Source organism: Meles meles, chromosome 7 (assembly GCF_922984935.1).
Source record: "Meles meles chromosome 7, mMelMel3.1 paternal haplotype, whole genome shotgun sequence".
Taxonomy (NCBI): Eukaryota; Metazoa; Chordata; class Mammalia; order Carnivora; family Mustelidae; genus Meles; species Meles meles.
The window spans coordinates 102006295-102024936 of NC_060072.1; the positions used below are offsets into that span (position 1 = coordinate 102006295).

Genomic DNA, 18642 nt, shown 5'->3' on the forward strand with positions numbered 1-18642 from the left:
CATTCTAACTGGTGTCAGGTGGTATCTCAATGTTGTTTTAATTTGAATCTCCCTGATGGGTAGTGATGATGAACATTTTTTCATGTGTCTGATAGCCATTTGTATGTCTTCGTTGGAGAAGTGTCTGTTCATATCTTCTGCCCATTTTTTGATATGATTATCTGTTTTGTGTGTGTTGAGTTTGAGAAGTTCTTTATAGATTCTGGATATCAACCTTTTGTCTGTACTGTCATTTGCAAATATCTTCTCCCATTCCGTGGGTTGCCTCTTTGTTTTGTTGACTGTTTCCTTTGCTGTGCAGAAGCTTTTGATCTTGATGAAGTCCCAAAAGTTCATTTGTGCTTTTGTTTCCTTTGCCTTTGGAGACATATCTTGAAAGAAGTTGCTGTGGCTGATATTGAAGAGGTTACTGCCTATGTTCTCCTCTAGGATTCTGATAGATTCCTGTCTCACTTTGAGGTCTTTTATCCATTTCGAGTTTATCTATGTGTACAGTGTAAGAGAATGGTTGAGTTTCATTCTTCTACATATCGCTGTCCAGTTTTCCCAGCACCATTTATTGAAGAGACTGTCTTTTTTCCATTGAATATTTTTTCCCGGAGTCTCTTGTGACACTATCTACACAGTGTCATGAAACACACATTGAATTTGGTGGCAAAAGACTTGGGTTTGAAACCCACTTCTGCTCCTTAAAATTTAGGCAAAACCACTTGGTCGTTCACATTTTCAAAGTCTACTGACAACCTGCAGGGAATGTGGAAGGCAGCAGTGACTCATCACATGGCACGTGAGGAGGAAGGAGCTGGATCACATGTCTGACACACAGCGGGAGCTGCAGGGGCCAAAGCCTGGGGAGGGGAGAGAGAGCTGGTGTGCTTGGGCGGCTTTATACCATCTTGTTTGGCCACAGCACTGGATTTTCACTGAGGAATGGTGAGGGAGAAGATACGACTTTTCAAAACTTCAGTGTCTCTGTAGTGAAATGAAGGGTTGGGATGCGGTGGTCGCTGGGGATGCTTACGGCGTTAATGTTCTCTGACTCATCACAGGAGGACTTGGGGCTGCATTCGACGGGCCCCATGACCTCGGAGCCTCTGACTTTAAACGCATCAAGGGACATTTAAATATTACAAATACGCTGGCTACCCACACTCCCCAAAAGGAGCCGGCTGTTTGGGCTGTGGGCATAATTTTATATTTGAAATATACCGCAGATATTCTTGTGGGTTTGCTTTTTCTTTTGCAGTCTGCAAAGTAAACATGTGACTTTTGAGGGTGGATACAACTTAATAGCTGAAATGTCTCTATACCAGTGGAAGTATTAAGTAAGGAGCCTGAAGCTGAACCCAGTGCTACCGGCTGGCCACTCTAGCGGGAGGATTCTGTTTTCTCCTCATGAGACCAGTGCTTTGCAGCTCAGTGAGATAATAAGCTATAGGAAGGAATTTCCTTTACATGCTGGGCTACTCCCATGATCCACTCCTTTCTTTGGGCTTCCACTGGCTTGTGCACGACGAAGTAAAGGCTTATTGAATGAATCAGTGAATGAATGGCTTGAATCTAGCTTATCGATCATCTGAGGAATAAGTCTGTATTCATTAAAATGCCCATTTACAAGCGAAAGGTCAGAAGAAACCTCAGCCTGTGAGTGAAGGCATGTGGGTGCAGTGTACGTGGACTGAGTCGTGTCAACTCCAGTGAGGACACACACAGAGTGACCTGTGTCCCAGTGTGCATGAGAAAGTTTTGGTTTGTGCTGTTTTCCCAGCAAAATTATTTTTTTTTAAATATTTTATTTATTTATTTGACAGAGAGGGGGTCACAAGTAGGCAGAGAGAGAGGGAGAAACAGGCTCCCTACTGAGCATAGAGCCCGATGTGGGGCTCGATCCCAGGACCCCGAGATCATGACCTGAGCCGAAGGCAGAGGCCTAAACCGCTGAGCCACCCAGGCGCCCCCCCCCCAGCAAAATTATTAAAGATGTCCTCACTGACTCTCAAAAATGTCCTGGTTGAGAGGGTAAGTCATATCACCACCGGGCGAAGAAATTATGAAAGGACTGCTACTTCCGGTCATTGGGACCTAACAAAACCACATAACCAGACTGTGTTATTGCTGCACAGGACTTTTTGCACGTGGCAGGATTTCAGAGATCTCCAGTGAGCAGGAGAGCAAGTTACTATGTATCTCACCTCAGGAGAGAAGACACAATGTGTCTGACCACACATGGTCCAAGAACACTCAAATAATAAAACAAACAAATATAAACAGATGTTAAAGACTGGTCTTCACGGGCGCCTGGGCAGCTCAGTCATTTAAGCGTCCCACTCTTGATTTCAGGCCAGGGCATGATCTCAGGGTTGTGAGACTGAGCCCCACATTGAGCTCTATGCTTGGTGTGGAGCCTGCTTAAGATTCTCTCTCCCTCTCCTCTGCCCCCCTCCCACTTCTCTCTTCCACTCTCACCAAAAAAAAAAAAAAAAATGTCTTCAAACATCACAGCCAATGATGCCATGCTTGCCTATGATCTGCTGAATGGTCTGGTGGCCACTGAGGTATGGATGTCATTTTATGTCAGTGAGATCACAGGCATGCATCTTCTTTATACATGATTAAATCTGTTTTTCTTTTTTATTCTTTTTTTTACATTAAACCATATACCAACATGGAGCTTGAACTCGGGACCCCAAGATCAAGAGTCTCATGCTCTACCGACTGAGCCAGCCAGGCACCCTGGGATTTGCATTTTTAAACAAACTTCTCAAACTACTCTTCTGTGTGTAATGCAATAAATAAATGCACACACACACACACAAAAAGATACTACATGTTTAACCGAAACATTCAAGTGAAATTGTTATTTTTTAGAAGGGGATCAGAGCGAAATAATCTCCAATGAGAAAAAACATTTGACACAATAGAGAGGTTGGCTCCCTTGTGTGACCATAAATTTTATGAGTTGCCAAGCCACAATTTTTGGTGTCAAAGTAAATGTCAAATTCTGGTTTTATTCAAATAGCTAGTTACTTCCCAAGTCATTTCCCAATGGAAACAAGCCAGGAAAATGTCACATGCACACATACGAGTGATTTTTACAGCTAGACCAGAGAGTTAGAGATGCAGATGGAGGACAAGTGAAGTCACAGAATCTTTCCTAGATGTAGGGTCTAACGTCATCTTAGTCAAATAAAACCAGCTTCTCTATACTCTTAACGTGATTCCCCGCCCCATCCCCCATCCCACACACATTTTCAAAGTGGGGGTGATGGTGGTGGTGGAAGGGGAGCAGACAGCCTCCAAGAGTACAGCACCCCAACTGAAAAGATGCATGAGATGTCGGCTGAAGGGCACAGACCTCCAGTTATAAGACTAGGGATCCCAAGTCCAGCCTGGGAACTGTAGTTACACATAACCTATAGATGCTGTGTAATATATATATACATATATGGATATACATTTTATGTATATATGTATATGCATAAAATATACACATCTATATATATTACTATATTATATACTTAAAGGTGCTAAGAGAGTAAAGCTTTAATATTCTCAGCACAAGAGAAGCAGTAATGATCTGATGTGACAGAGCTATAGTGCTAATTATTTTGTAATATACATACACAAGTGCATCAAATCAACACACTGTATACTTCTTTTTTTAAATATTTTATGTATTTGACAGAGAGAAATCACAACTAGGCAGAGAAGCAGGCAGAGAGAGAGGAGGAAGCAGGCTCCCTGCGGAGCAGAGAGCCTGATGTGGGGCTCGATCCCAGGACGCTGGGATCATGACCTGAACCGAAGGCAGAGGTTTTAACCCACTGAGCCACCCAGGTGCCCCAACACATTGTATACTTTAAGCTTATACAATGTTACACATCAATTGTATCTCAATAAAACTAGAAAAAGAAAACTGCCAAACACAATTGTTCTAGACTAGCAAAGCATCCCTAGATAGAACTCACCATTTTTCTTTTGTAGGAGTAGCCATGGTTTGTGAGGCCTGAAATTTATACAATTTTAGCAGCTCTCTTCACAAAAAGGGATACAGAAGCAATTATGAATAAAAACACAGGTATTAATGCGTTTATTTAAAGTGAGAACAGCACCTGAAGGGCTCAGTGGGTTGAGTGTCCAGCTCTTGGTTTCAGCTCAGGTCATGATCTCAGGGTGGCAGGACTGAGCCCCATATCAGGCTCTGCACTCAGTGGGGAGTCTGCTTGGGATTCTCTCTCTCTCTCCCCGCCCCCCCGCCCTTCCCTCCTGCATGCACACATGCACTCTCTAAAAAAAAATAAATCTTTTAAAAAATAAATAAATAAAATAAAAATAATAAGAGAAGAAGGGGCACCTGGGTGGCTCAGTCATTTAAGTGCCGGTCTCTTGGTTTTAGCTTCTGTTATGATCTCATGGGTCATGCAATCGAGCCCAGGTCAGGGGCATGCTCAGCAGGGAGTCTGCTTGTAAGTTCTTTCCCTTTGTCCCTCACCCCACTCTTCTCTCTCAAGTAGATAAAACTTCTTTTTTTAAATATTTTATTTATTTGACAGAGAGAAATCACAACTAGGCAGAGAGGCAGGCAGGGAGAGAGGAGGAAGCAGGCTCCCTGCGGAGCAGAGAACCCGATGCGGGGCTCGATCCCAGGACCCTGAGATCATGACCCGAGCCGAAGGCAGAGGCTTTAACCCACTGAGCCACCCAGGCGCCCCAACTTTTTTTTTTTTTCTTAATGAAGGAAGAAACTGTAACAAGTTCCTAAACTGTGGAAAATGAGGTCCCTTTCTTTTGAGAAATGTTTACAAAGAAATGATTCCTGACTGTAACCTTGCCTCTCCTCTCCACCTAGAACATTCTACATTTCCTAGCAATAACCAGAACTCAGTAAGGGCTGGTCCAAGTGAAGAACCCTGATAACTCATGTTTAATTAGCTTCTTTGTAAATCTGCCTCCATACTGATAACTAGATTACCTCCGTTAACTAGCTAAACAGCTAACTCATCAATTTATATTAGTTTGCACTGGAAAGATAGATGATTATTACTCTAATCTTCAAGATTTCACAGCAGGAAAGACACTTCTACAGAGCTTCCAAGACGGCCTCTATCAATTCCTGCCCTCCCTGTACATGCACGCTGTTTCACCCATGAAACGATGGATTCCAACTTCCCTCTCCCCAAATATGGACCAGCCTTAGTGATATCCCTGACTACTAGTATGTGGCAGAGATGATGGTTCTAGGCCTTCTGAGGCTAGGGTTTTTGGTTTGTTCGTTTGTTTTTTAAGATTTATTAATTTATTTTATGGATGGAAGGGCAGGGAAGGGGACAGAAGGAGAGGGAGAGAATCTCAAGAGGACTCACCACTGAACACAGAGCCTGACGTGGGGCTCAATCTCTTCACCCTGAGATCCTGTCCTGAGCTGAAATCAAGAGTCAGGTGCTTAACTGACTGAGCCACCCAGATGCCACTGAAGTTAGGTGTTGTGTGTGTGTGTTTTTTTTTAAGATTTTATTTATTTGACAGAGAGACACACAGTGAGAGAGGAACACAAGTAGGGGCAGTGGGAGAGGGAGAAGCAGGCTTCCCACCGAGCAGGGGGCCTGATGCGGGACATGATCCCAAAACCCTGGTATCATGACCTGAGCCAAGGCAGACACTTAATGACTAAGCCACCCAGGCGTCCCGGGGCTAGGTCTTAAAAAGCCTTATAACTTCTGCTTGGCAGTCTTGAACCACTCACTCTTGAGCTGTTTTTTCTCAGAATCCAACTGCCATGCTATGAAAAGCCGAGAGCCCATGAAGAGGCCATGTGTAGCTGCCTCAGCCGAACTTCCAGCTGATAGCCAATGTCCACTGCCAGCTACGTGAGTGAGCCATTTTGGACTTCCAGCCCATCTAGTCTTCAGATGACTCTAGCCCCAGCTGGTATCCAACTGTGACACGAGACTCCCAGACAGAACCACCTAGCTGAGCCCAGCCAACCCACAGATATATGAAAGGTAAGAACATATAAATACAGATAATACACTGTTCTGTCAAGACTCAAGGTTCTGGGGGGTTCAGCAGTCCATAGAGGCACAAGGTACTGTAGTGAGAGAGATCACTTCTAGGCCCTCTCCCCCTATGGGGCTGGGGAGATGGGATGGGACACTGGGCTCCCATGGACTTTTCTCCTTGGTTTCTAGCTGTCTATAAGCATCACTTGTTCCCTTTGCTCCTGTCCTCCAACAGGCAAGTATTAGGAACAACACTTTCTGTGGGGTGAGGAGAAGAGAGCCACAGCTATCGAGTGGGTAAATTTAATCTGGGTAGAGTAGAAGAACAAGAACAACATTTTGGTCTGAAATCCTGAAATCCAAATTATAGTTTCTAGTCTAACTTTATACTGGTTATAAAGTTATTTTCATCCCAGGCACTGGTGGCTATGTTTTTAATTGTTCAGAAAACTCAAAGAGAAAAAGTATAAAATTAGGTTTCTTCTTCAGTCCCCAATAAGCAACACCTTTCCCTTTCCCAGGCTAGAAAGCAGTGAATTTTTAATTTTTAGAAAATTTCACTCTGCCTCATCCTCTAAAACGGCCATGTTTTTGTTACATTTTTCTGTTGCAACGTCTCTCAGATGACCCTTGTTTTCATTTTCACAGTCCCTGTCCTAGCTTCCGTCCTCCTGCCAAAGTTTCAGTCTCCTGTCTGCCTCTCCTCACCCCTCCACCACCCCGTGCCCCCATCTATAGGCTGTGAGAGGCTTCCACCCAACATTTATTATGCTACCCCCTTGCTTAAAGACCTTACCTACTGCCTTGGGTCCAGCTCAAGGCCCTCCACAATAATTAGTTTATTATATAGCTCATAGCCCATTGAGCTAATCTTCCATCTTCAGACCTCATAAGGCAAATTTTACTTCACACCAGACTCACTCCTGCCTCTTTTCTTGTTCTACTTATCTTGTCCTTCTTTACAGTATATGAGTCCCTCTCCCTTTTTGGAATTCCCCTAGTCTCTTAGGAAGCAGAAATCGCAGGGTTTATATTGATGATTCCTTCACTGGTCTCACATTCCAACTTGCCCCCAAATTCTAATTCTTTTGAGGACACGTTCCCTAGTTTTTGGCTCAGTAAACGTGATTGGACTCATGATCTCTATGTAAAGAGCCAGTGAAATCTTGTGATCTTGATGGAATCAGAGAAAGACCAAGGAACTAATACTTATCGTGCCTGGTTCTGGCTAAGTACTTTATATATGTCGTTAATTCGTTCCATTAAGTTTCTGGGTATAAGAGTGCTACTGTCCTCTTTTTATTGAAGAGGAAGCTGAGATTTAGGTAAAGTAACTTTCTCAAGGTCACCCAGCTAGTAAGTGAAGAGACAGAGCTTGAAGTCAAGACACTGACCAGTCTGAGCTTCTAAGTACTATATGAAACCACCTCCTAACGTATTTTTGAGGGGGCTAGGGAATTTTTTAAACAAGTTTTTTCTCCTCTACTACCCAAAGATATTTACCGATATCATTTTATTAAATTTTCTTCATGTGCATATTTGTGTACACACGCACATACCTTTTTACTAACTTAACGATCACGCTCTTTGTATATACAACCATATTCTGTTTCACTTAACACAGTACAGCTTTTCCCCATGCCATTATGCATCAATATTGTTTTTTACAGACTTGCAGAAATTATACAATACAATAAAACTTGCCCCTTCCCAAAGTGCGACTTTGGCTTGGGATATGAAAAGCTATCAAGAGGACTTTAAACGTTAAGATGGTAACAATGAGATCTGAAATAATGTTCACGTTTTCATGGAAGACAACAGGAGAAGCCCAAAGAAAAGGGTCGTTCTCTCTTACTATGGATGACTGGGAATCCCTAAGTAGAAAGCCTTCCAGAACCTGATGGGGAAGGAAGACTAGCATTTCCTGACCATCTCCGGCCAGATAGTTCCACAGATGTTTTTCCTTGCTTTTTCTAGCACCTTGTGAATACAGGCATTTTCACCTCACCTGAGGGAAGGGAAAGGCAGGCTAACAGAGAGCAGGCCACATGGGCATTGAGATACTGGAGTCTAAGGTCTTCCTTCTCTTAGAGAGGGCGGTTTCAGATGAAAGAAAAAACAGATGAAGAACAGCAAGAATGAGCTGAACGAGTTAGCTGACGTTACAAAAAAACAGCTAACAGGAATTTTGAACACCAAGGAAAGGAACAATGAAGCCAAGAGAAAACGGGGCTCCGTGCTCGCTTCGGCAGCACATATACTAAAATTAGAAAACGGGGCTCCTTGTGGTTCAGTCTGGCAGCGGCGGGAGGAGGGGATGCAGAGTTGAGGGAGGGGTTGGTTGGCTTTGCAAAGTAGTCCCCACAAAGAAAAAGACCCCATTCTTCCAAGAGCCCGAAAGGGGGCTAACGGCAGGTTTGGAGTGCAGGTCGGAAAGCAAGTAACACGAAGAGGAATCCTAGCTCTAGCGAGGGCCCGTTACAGCTCAAAGAGGGGCGCGGAGCAGAGAACATCTGGAGGTTTAGGCTGCAGACCTGTGCCAAGGTGCCTGAGTAACACAGCAGGAATTGTGCTGGATTGCGGCGGGGAGAAGAAATGCTGGAAGAGAAGAGGTGGAGAATCTGGGCTCAGGGCCTGACTCTCCTGATCCTTTCTTTCTCCTCTTGAACTCTTTCGGGACAGTTGAAGAAAGGGGACTGCTGAGGAGCTTCACTGCGAAAGGATGTGGGAGACCTGGGTGAGGCTTTCTCTTCGGTGGGGAGAGGCTGCTCTTCCACCGTGACACGGGGAACCACGGTGCTGTGGACCAGACGAGAGTCAGAACGCCTCCACATTTGATGGTCAGGCCAACGCTAGGTTGGCGGGGGCCCCTTGTGGAATTCATTTCTTGGCCGGAAATCCCTGCCTCAGACCTTGGAAGACAGGAGGGAGGCTCAGCAAGCCTGGCGGCTGCTCTTTGGGTTTGGCAAACTCGAGATTTTTCCAGCGCCTTGTGTTCAGCGAAACCGAAAATGTGTTTGGCTAGAAACCCTTCTCTAATTTTTAAACCCCTGAGCATTTTTTACATAAATTTGATACACATGTTTTTGTCTTATTTTTATTTAGCTCATCAAATCGAATTAGGAGCTACAATGATGAAGGGAACAATGCTGATTTCCAAGAAGATTTTGGAGCCTTTTTTTCCTTAGAACTAAATCACATTTTCTCCTCAACTGTTAAAATTACCAGACTGAGCTGGATTTGAAATTTAGAACCCAAATGTGAAATGAAGATCCATGCTTGGCAAAGATGAAGCATAGCAGGGGAATGTTTTTAGGAAGTCACAGTTAGAAAGCCAGGGTAGGCGTGGGGTGCGGGGTGAGGGGACGCAGGCAGGAAAGGAGGCCGTTCTTCATTAGACGGTTTAGCTCAATTTACCTGGCTTTCCAAGCTCCCCCAAAGAGGCCCATTCGCCATGTCTCCAGTGTTGGACTTTATCACTAGCACCCAAGGAAGAGGAGTTGGACAGGGGATGAGGGGTCTCTGGTACCCCTCCAGAGTAGCCAATGCCAGCTGCTCCTCCTCTTCTAACCTCCCTCCCTCTTTCCCTGTTCTGGCTAAGCCCTCTCCATCTGGAAGCACTTAGCATGTACAACAATTTTAATCTTGTGCAAAGGAATCTTTGGGTCTACACTACATACCCATTAAGCTAAATTATACGTGCACAATCTTATTTTGCACAATTCTGTCTGGCTGAGATTGGCACACACCAAAGGCTATTACTGTCTCTCCCAATTACTTTTTCTAGTACGCCATCATTTTCTACAACCTTAGTCTGAGGCCAGCAGTATTTCTCTGAGAAACCTGAGCCACTGAGGTCCCAGGACAAAGATTCTCTTCAGAGCCCCTCGAACCTATACTCAGAGGGTCCCTTAGACATTGTCCAGAGACATTTCTTTGAACTCAGCTTCCCTCCCCTACAGACCCTCATCAAATTAGACAGACCTGGGTACAAGTACCATCTTGTTATTTCATGACTGTACAACTGTGGGACTCATAACTAGGGGAGTTATTTCACTTCTTTACAGCTCAGTTTCCCCATCTGCAAAATGGGTATAATAGGCATATGGATGTCCTAGGGTGGTTGTGAGGATCAAATGAGATACTGTGTACAGAAAACACATTAAGTTGTCTGAGCCAGACTAAGTGGTCAACCTGTTATGTTACTTGTTATTACAAAGACTACATCTTATTGAACTCTACACCTTTTCTAAGGGCACTTAGATTTTTCCAGAGGTGGGAAGTTTCCTTTTAAACACCGTGCCCACCTGTCCAGTCCCTCACCAAGGCTCAACCAACCAACCGAGGTCCCTGCAAATCAGCATCACTCTAGACAGGTGATCAACCGACTGGGCTTTCTCCTCAGTCCCCAGGGAGTCTCCCATGCACTCCCAAGTTTTAAACCCAAAGTCTCTTCTTTGGAGCCATGGCAATAGAATGATCAGAGGTTCTATAATCTAACTGGGCAGAAATCATTCTCCTTCAAACCAAACCACACCTCTTCTCACTTTATATAGAAAGCATAGGTGTGTGTGGAAGGAGATGAGAAGGTTTTCACTCTGCTTTAAGAAGCATAATGGTTAATTAATGCTTTCTGAGGACTCCCCCCCTGCCCTCGCCACCAAGAACATGAGTCACACTTCATCTGTCCCTTTTGCAAAGTAGAAAGATGATGGCACCATTTAATAGATCTGATAAATGCCTCTCTCTCGGGGGGGGGGGGGGGGGACATACATAGAGTCCATGAGTCTAGTATTTATTGCTTTCCTGCAGCCAAGAGTAGTTTTAGCAATAATTTGTGGATCCTGAGGTTGGCCTCAGGTTGTGGATCAGGGATCCACAAGCTTCTGGGGGCATGCTGGACGTTTTATGTTGTATTGTCCTCATTATGCAGAATTGCTGCGAGGCCTAAAACAGAGACATCTATGGGCTCTGATGAATGGTAGTTATTATTCCCACCAGGCTGATCTCATTTGAAATCCTGGGTGATATCAGGAAAGGTGTGTCTTCCAGGCCTTCTACCTACTGGAGACTGTCCCCTCTGTGACTTCCAGAACTCTTCTGGCTACAAGTATTTTAAATGCCAGCAACAAATGTCAGCAACAAAGACTCCAAAAGAACCACACCCCCTGCTCACAGCCCTGCCAAAGGGGTGGGCCTACATGGCTGTTTGTGCCCACCGAAGGCTCTGGGGTAGACAAGCTGGAGGGGCAATTCATGGGCTGGGCAGTCACTTGTGGCCTGGTATAAAAAGGGAGTTGGGCCAGTGAGATTCCTCTCTGGCAATCAGGAATCGGGAGAGTGAGGGACTGGGTTGACTGGCAGCAGAGACAAATGGAACATGACTGGCCATAGTAAGGGCACAACACCCCCATGAAGGTATAGACTCCCACTGCTGAGGCTCTCTGGGGGTGCCTTGATTCTAGAATCCCCCTCCCATAAAGCCTGGCTGGTAAGGTTCTTCCTGTGTTCACCATAAACATCTCTTCTACTATAATTATAATAAACACCTCCTCTTCTGAGTTAGCGTGAGTGGATTTTGGTTTCCTCCAACAAAAAGAGCCTTCAATAAAACAGCATCTATGCTTGGGAAGAACATGCAGATGGAGCTATGTTTAAACATTCTGGGCAATTCCGGGGCAAGGCATTGCTTTAAAAGGTAATTAGACAGAACGCGAACACCATTGGTTCCTGACTCACCTCTCCCTGGCTCCCCTCCACTGTAAAACGGAAAAGCTGGAGCTCTCTCCCTCAACCTTCCTTGCAGCCCGGGGAGGTCATGTGACACAGTTCTGGCCAATGAGATGCAAGTGCACAAGGGAGTCTCTGCTGGGACAGACGGGCTGCCTGTCTCCTCCTTCCTGCCTTGCATGGAAATGCTACGCTTGGAGCAGCTGCCACCATCTTGCAACCCTGAAGTGAAAGGCAGCGAAGCCGGGATGCCAGTCCAGGCACACTGGTGGGTATGCACCCACAGTAGCTGCCACCAATTCCAGCCTGTCTGCTATGGGAAAGAAAAATGGACCCTTAACCTACTACTACTTAGATTTCTCTACAACTTAGAACCAAAACGTTTTCTAAAGATACACCCTGAAACAGAACTTGACATTGTTTCCTCTATCATACGAAACATAAGTTGTTGGCTTTTTCTAACATTAGTTTTAGGTGAGGAAAAAACTTTTTTTATTAACCAAAAAGATGAAAACTTCTTTTCCAATTAACTTCTGTAAACATCAGCTCGGTGATACAAATTCTACAGGCAACTAAAATCGAAGAAGGGATAAGGTATATACATGAACAACGATGCAATCAGGCAGAAAGTGTAAGATGGTGATGGCAAAAGGCAGCTGCTTTACACAGACCTGCGGGACATTACCTCTGGTCAGGGAAGGGAGAAATCAGGGAAGTCTCCACAGGAGGCTTTGGATGTTTGGAGATGGGGAGGAAAGGCATTCTAGTCAGAACAGTCTAAGAAACTCTGGGAAACTGAAAATCGTGCACAGGAAGGACACAGCAAGTTCTTTCTGGCTCATTTGGGGAACAAAGATCAAATTTTTGGTCCAGAAAGTCAGACCAAATTATAACATGCCTCAAATGCCAACCGAAGGAGTCTGGGCTCTATTCTAATAGGCACGGGGTGAATTGAAGGTTTCTGAACAAACAGGAGTCAGAGTAACCTATTTGGGAACACCTGCCTGATGATAAAATGTGGGTTGGACTGAAGAGGCAGGAATGCCACAAGGGGGCTGTGCAATGCTCCGGGCAGGGAATGAGGAGGGTGGGAACCAGGACAGTCAAAGTGCGAATGGAGCGAGGGTAAAAGGAACACAGCACAAGTCTCTGTGACATAAGCCGGCTACTGTCTGCAGGTAGGGCGCGAGTCACGGCAGGAATCACGCAGACCATTGTTTATTGCACAAAACAGAAACAGAAACTTCACACCATACCTCTGGAGCTGAAGACAGGAATGGTTTTATGTAGATGTTGGAGTCATGCACCTTCAGGTCATGGTCCCCAAGTCCCCTGGTCACTCCAATAGTTGCCATTACTCGGGCCTAGGGGTATAAGCAGAGGGTCATCAGAAACACTCCCACAGACAGAGAAAGCATTCCCGTCACAATGTAGCTGCCACAGGTGAAGAGAAGCCATCATTTTCCAATTCCTTCTGTCCCTCTCCATGCCCCCTGATACTAACTTCTGTGGGTAGCTGTTTCCAAGGAAGGGCTCACCAAGATCACTCATGAACTTAAGGAGTGGTTGTCCTACCAATTATCCTAAGTTTAATGGGTTGCTGCTGTCTCTTTTCAGCTTTCTTTTGTAGAGACTGGAAGGAAGGGTATCCGGGAAACTAAATCCAACATGTGTATTGTCTACAGCTACTGAAATCAGTTCCAATCCAATCCAACGTGATCTGTCCATCCATCCGTCAGTCGATAATATACCCACCCTACAAGAACTCACTGAACACACCAGCCATGTCTCCATTTCCTGCTAGGCACTACTGAGAGATGTAAAAAAGTGAGTGGCCGCTCCCACCCTCCCAAAGCTCACATAGTGTACTTCATGGCTAGAGAAAAGAAACTCTTTGCAACTCCCCAACTTGGCCTGCTAACATCCCCAGGAATTCCCTCTGGGTGGAAAGGAGCACAATGTCACTTTGTTATAACTACAGAGGGAGCTCAGGGTTGAGACCTGATCATCTGTGCTTTCTCTAAACAGTTTCTGTTTCCCAAAGCTTTAAGGAAATAATACTATTATACGAATGCCTACACAGTCAGCCTAAATATCTCCCGGGATGCCATAGTTTTGACTTAGCCAAACATTTACTGAGCACTACTATGTGCAGAAGTCATGCTGTGGGGACAAATATCTAAGGACTTGTCTCTAATAAAAAGGAAATTGTGAAGGGAGATAAAATATGTAAAATATGGCCCAGTGCTGAAAGGCACAGCACCATGGGTTTTAGGAGTTTAGAGGAGGCAAACATTCTGCTAACAAAGTTTCCTGGAGGTGGTGGCATGACAATTTTGTGCAGAGGATGGGTAGCATTGAGCCAGGGAAGCAGAGAGGGATGGAGTGAAAGTCATTCTTGACAGAATGGAGCCCAGTGGCCTAACACTGGGACCATCAATAATAAACCCAGGGTAGGGTCATGGTGCCAAGACCTGGGCTTGAATCCTCACTCTACTCTTTGGGTAGTAAGAATAACTTATAAAGGCTAAGAAACAGTACAATCTAAAACATTACCAGCATTTTTATCCTGTTTTCCTGAAAAGGCTACGGATTTTGGAGCTGGTTTCAGATGAGAAGATGGGCAGGTATGCATTAAAGTGGAAATGAAACCATGATATATTTTTTTAAAGACAAGAATCAAAGGGAATAAAATGCAGGCATGTGATACAAAGCCTGGGGACCTCCCGTCAGGCAGGCTGCAGAAACTCTCTGGTCCGCTGGGGAGCTGGACCAGGTCCCTACTGGCTAAGAAGTGTTCAACTCTAAGCGTGAAAATCCGAATCCCCCACGCCCTTCTGCCCTCCCCTCTGCAATGGCAGCTCCTCTGGCTGGAAAAGCACAGGTGGGCGTTTTTGTCTAAAGAAATCTGATGTTTCTGCTAGTTACTGAACTTGTTTACAAAGTATGTAGGTGTTACCCACACAAATCCTTAAAAGCATTGGCAGGAATAAAACGAGAAGTTGTGGTTGTGGCGATCTTCTGAAACTTCTGGGTAGGTGTGTGCAGACAGGGAAGAGAAACCCCCGCAGAGGATCTCGACAGAGCTGACGTGATGCAGCTGTCGAGATTTCGCAAGAAATCATGGATCCCCTGACAGGGGTCTCATGCTGCTTCACGACAGAGCAAGCCCGGAACAGACGGGAGCCACACCGGCTTTTAAATAGGCCATCAGGTACAAGGACAGAACTTGCCAGCTGCCTATCACAGAACTGTCAAGCCCTAATTAACTGAAATGCTTGGGGAACATGATGTCCAGGTGAAATGAACATTTGCTGAACTGGGAAAGCCCCTGGCTCCTTTACTTCTTCTTCGGACCATCTTCAAAGAACACACGCGTCCATCTTCCTCTGGTATGGGGGAAAGGATACCGTACATAATGGAAAAGTGCATTGAATCCTGTCGCCTTTATGGAAGGCCAGCCCTGTGTCGGGTACCAGGCTGGGCAGGTGCTAGGGATACAAAGGGAACAGGAGGTGGTCCTGAGCTCACCGGAACTCACTGGGTACGGGAGGGTCATACTGAGACTCTCAGCCCCACAAAGCACCGCCGCTAGAGGCACAGGTCACAGGGCTGAGAGACGTGCAGCAATGGTACCCATCCTCCTGACGGGCACATGAAACACTGTCCGGAACAGAGTCCCTTCCCATCGTGATTCTCAATCAGGGATGGCTCATTTCCATGAATGGGGAAAGTTCATTCAAAAAACGATCCCTCTGTGAATCAGATGTTTGTGTTTCATGTCCCTCCACGGAATGCCTCCTTGCACTGAAATCACGGCTACACTGAGCCCAAACGTGAACCTGTGTGCTCTCTCACACACACACGCTCAAGTTCTGGCCATAAAGGCACCCTTCAGTTTTATTGAGTCACTTTCTCCTCCAAAAAACTAAAACTAAAATTCAGCTGAAGATTCTTCTTAATGTGAACACATTTTTCACTTCTAACAGGAGCTCTCAGCACAGAGTGTGAAGTGCATTCGTGTTCGGAGGAAGAATGCAATGACTCAGAGCTGTTTGTTCTTACTGGGAAACTGTTTCAAAGCTTCCCCTCATCTCTGGTCCAGGGTGGCCACCTCCTCCAGTCTCAGCTCCCAGACTGAGACAGACAGACAGCCTTCCTGGGCTTCACCACGTGCCTGCCAATCAGGGTGTGGTTCCGATCGGGGCCCTGGGAGCTCATGACCAAGGAGCTTTGCTAGCTCGGCCAGGGCTCCAGTCCATGGGATCCTAGGGCTTCATCACGGTGGAGCATGAGCGTTCTAGAAGCCGGGAAGTGGCCATGGCTCCACATATCCTACCATCCCTGCTAGGCTGGCTGTGGGACTCTGCGGGAGCCGATTTCTCCTCAGAGTCTCAGCGGCTTGTCTGCCAAATGGACCTAACATTGCGGGCTCGGCCTGCCTCATGGCTTGTCAGAAACACAGGGAGATGAACTACGTGCATGCGGTCGTGGTTAAACACTGAGAAATGGAATGTTATTTTCATAAACTGGACTTTTGTCCCTTGTGCTCACCACTCACCTCCCCCCTCCCTAACCCCTACCACTCCTCAGACCCTCATGACGGGAGGCCTGAAGGAGGATGGAAGGCGGTATTCTTTCAAGCTGTCAGGGCTATAAAATGCCAGGCTGCTGAGTAGGGCGCGGGGACCGCCACGGGCAGTGCGGGGACGGAGCCTGGCTCTCTCGGTCCGGGGGGAGTGCACATGCCTACCTTCTTGCCTTCTCCATATATAAGGGGAAACTTCAAGTCATCATCCTCAATGGTTTTGTATGCCCTGTAGGGGGATAAACAACATTTAAAAAAAGAGGTTTGCACTCAATTAGTGACCCGCTGCCCCGACATAGGCGGCTGGGTAGTTCATTTTCCCGGACGCGCCACCACTCACCACGCTGCCAATCTCCCTGCGCACGGAGTTATTTTTCCTCCAGAACTGTGTATGGGGACACATAATTAACCAACCAGAAGCTATCGACTCTGTGTTCGCTTGCAGAGGGAGAAAATAAGGCAGCACTCAGACTTAGCAACAAGAAGGCGGGGGTGAGGTGGGTTTTGTCCTCAGCATCTGTGCCTGCACTCTATGAAACGGCCCGGCAGCAGGGACAAGGGTCCTGTCGTGAGTGCAAAGCTGAGAAACAGCAGAGCTCAGAGACGGATGCAGAGCGGGACTGCCCCCACAAGCTGGTTCTGACCTTCGGGGGTTGTTTACACCAAAGCAGCCCCGTACTGGGATGGCTGGAGAAGGAATATTTAGAGCCGGTTTGACCTCGGTGTGACATTCAAGGTTGGCAGAAAATTCTGTTTCACTATAGCTATTAAATGGCTATTCGACACACGGAAAGAAAATGCAGTTTATGCTTCAGTGGTTTATTCTAGACGTGGCTGTCCAATTGCCGCCGCATATACTGCGAGGCCTGGCCAGGCTACCGGGAGAGGGAAAATGAAGTCTACGTCTTGCCATTTTGCTCATCAGGAGAGAAAAAAACAACAAACTGCAAAGAAAACAGGGCATCTAATTACTAACTAACTGTACCACCTGGGCAAGGAGCTCCACCTTTTCTGGTCTCAGTTTCCTTAGCTGTAAAATGAGGATAATCACATAGGCTGTAACGAGCTTAGCGCAGAGCCTAGAAAGCACTCATTCAGTGTAGCTATTACTACTATTCAACAGATAACGAATACTTGGCCCACCAGCTCCCCTCTCTACAAAATGGGGACAGCCCTGCCTATTCACCACCTTTCAAAGAAGTATCAGGGTCACTAGGTAAAACTTGGGGTGGCTTCTACAAGGTGGGGCGCTAGACACAAGATGCTTCTCTAAAATAAGGTCTGCTGAGGGCAAGAAGAAAACGAATTTGTGATTTGGGCTCCCAGTCTTGGATATATATAGGCAACTTGGGAGTGAAACTGAAATCAAATTTATGAAAGCTCTTGATACACAAAAGAACACAACCCAATTCAAGGAAAGTTCAACCCCAAAGCTAACACAGGGACACCCTTAATTTTTGGGAAATTATTTAGGTAAGTGGTTCCTTCCCAAGGGGTCAATGAAGGTCGGGCACGAGATGTGCTGGGGCTCCCGGTTCAGCCCTGGGCGAGCGGGTGAGCCTCCCCAGGGCTCAGGATCCTCATTAGTCGGAGAGAGGAAAACCAAGACTTACTCTTGGGACTGAGGATTAAGAAGGCCTAAAGAACATGCAGAGCGTTGGAAGTCTTTAGCCCGGTGCCCGGCACAGGCTGAGAGCTTCATAAATGGCAGTTGCTCGTACTGCCATCAAGCGGGCCCAGAGGTACTCTCGGAATTCAATTTAAAAAAAAAAAAAAAAAGAACTGTACTATTTCCTTTCCCCCCATCTACCAAATTAACACGAGGTGGAAATAGCTACTTTGATGTTTTTACAGTCACATGAACTATTTAAAACGCTGTGGTACACAAGTCATTTGGGGAACAAACAGTTATTATTAGAATACACTCGGCTGGGGAAATGAATGAATTTTTAGACCAGAGGATCTCAATCCCGGCTGCACAGGGAATCACCTGGGAGAGCCTTTAAAAATCCAGACACCCAGGTCACAGCTCAGAACAATTAAATCTGAACCTCTGGGGATGACAGCCAGGCACTAGGATTTTTTTAAGCTACCAGGGGATTCCAGTGTGCAGTCAAAATCGAGAACCCCCACTAGAGATGAAGGGTCATTTGCTAATATTGAAAATCAGTTGATCAACCAGCTTGACCCTAAAGATGACAGACCATGTGGCTCAAGGGGCAGGAGGGACATGGCCTGAGAAAAGCTCTGGGGTGGGCATGAGCAGGGCTTGGGGACGGTGGACAGGGATGTGTGGAGAGGAGAGGCCAGACTCAGAGAAGAGGA

At 46.0% G+C, this 18642-nt stretch overlaps 1 protein-coding gene across 1 annotated transcript in view; it reads right to left on the bottom strand.

Annotated features, from left to right (window-relative positions):
- Positions 1-18642, bottom strand: part of PPM1H (protein phosphatase, Mg2+/Mn2+ dependent 1H) — a 258148-nt gene that overhangs the window by 27991 nt on the left and 211515 nt on the right. Inside the window, exons 7-8 of the mRNA XM_046011468.1 lie at positions 16483-16546; positions 12986-13093 (exon numbers count right to left, since the gene is read on the bottom strand). Of these exons, the coding sequence (XP_045867424.1) occupies positions 12986-13093; positions 16483-16546 (172 nt within the window). The remainder of the gene's footprint in view (positions 1-12985; positions 13094-16482; positions 16547-18642) is intronic.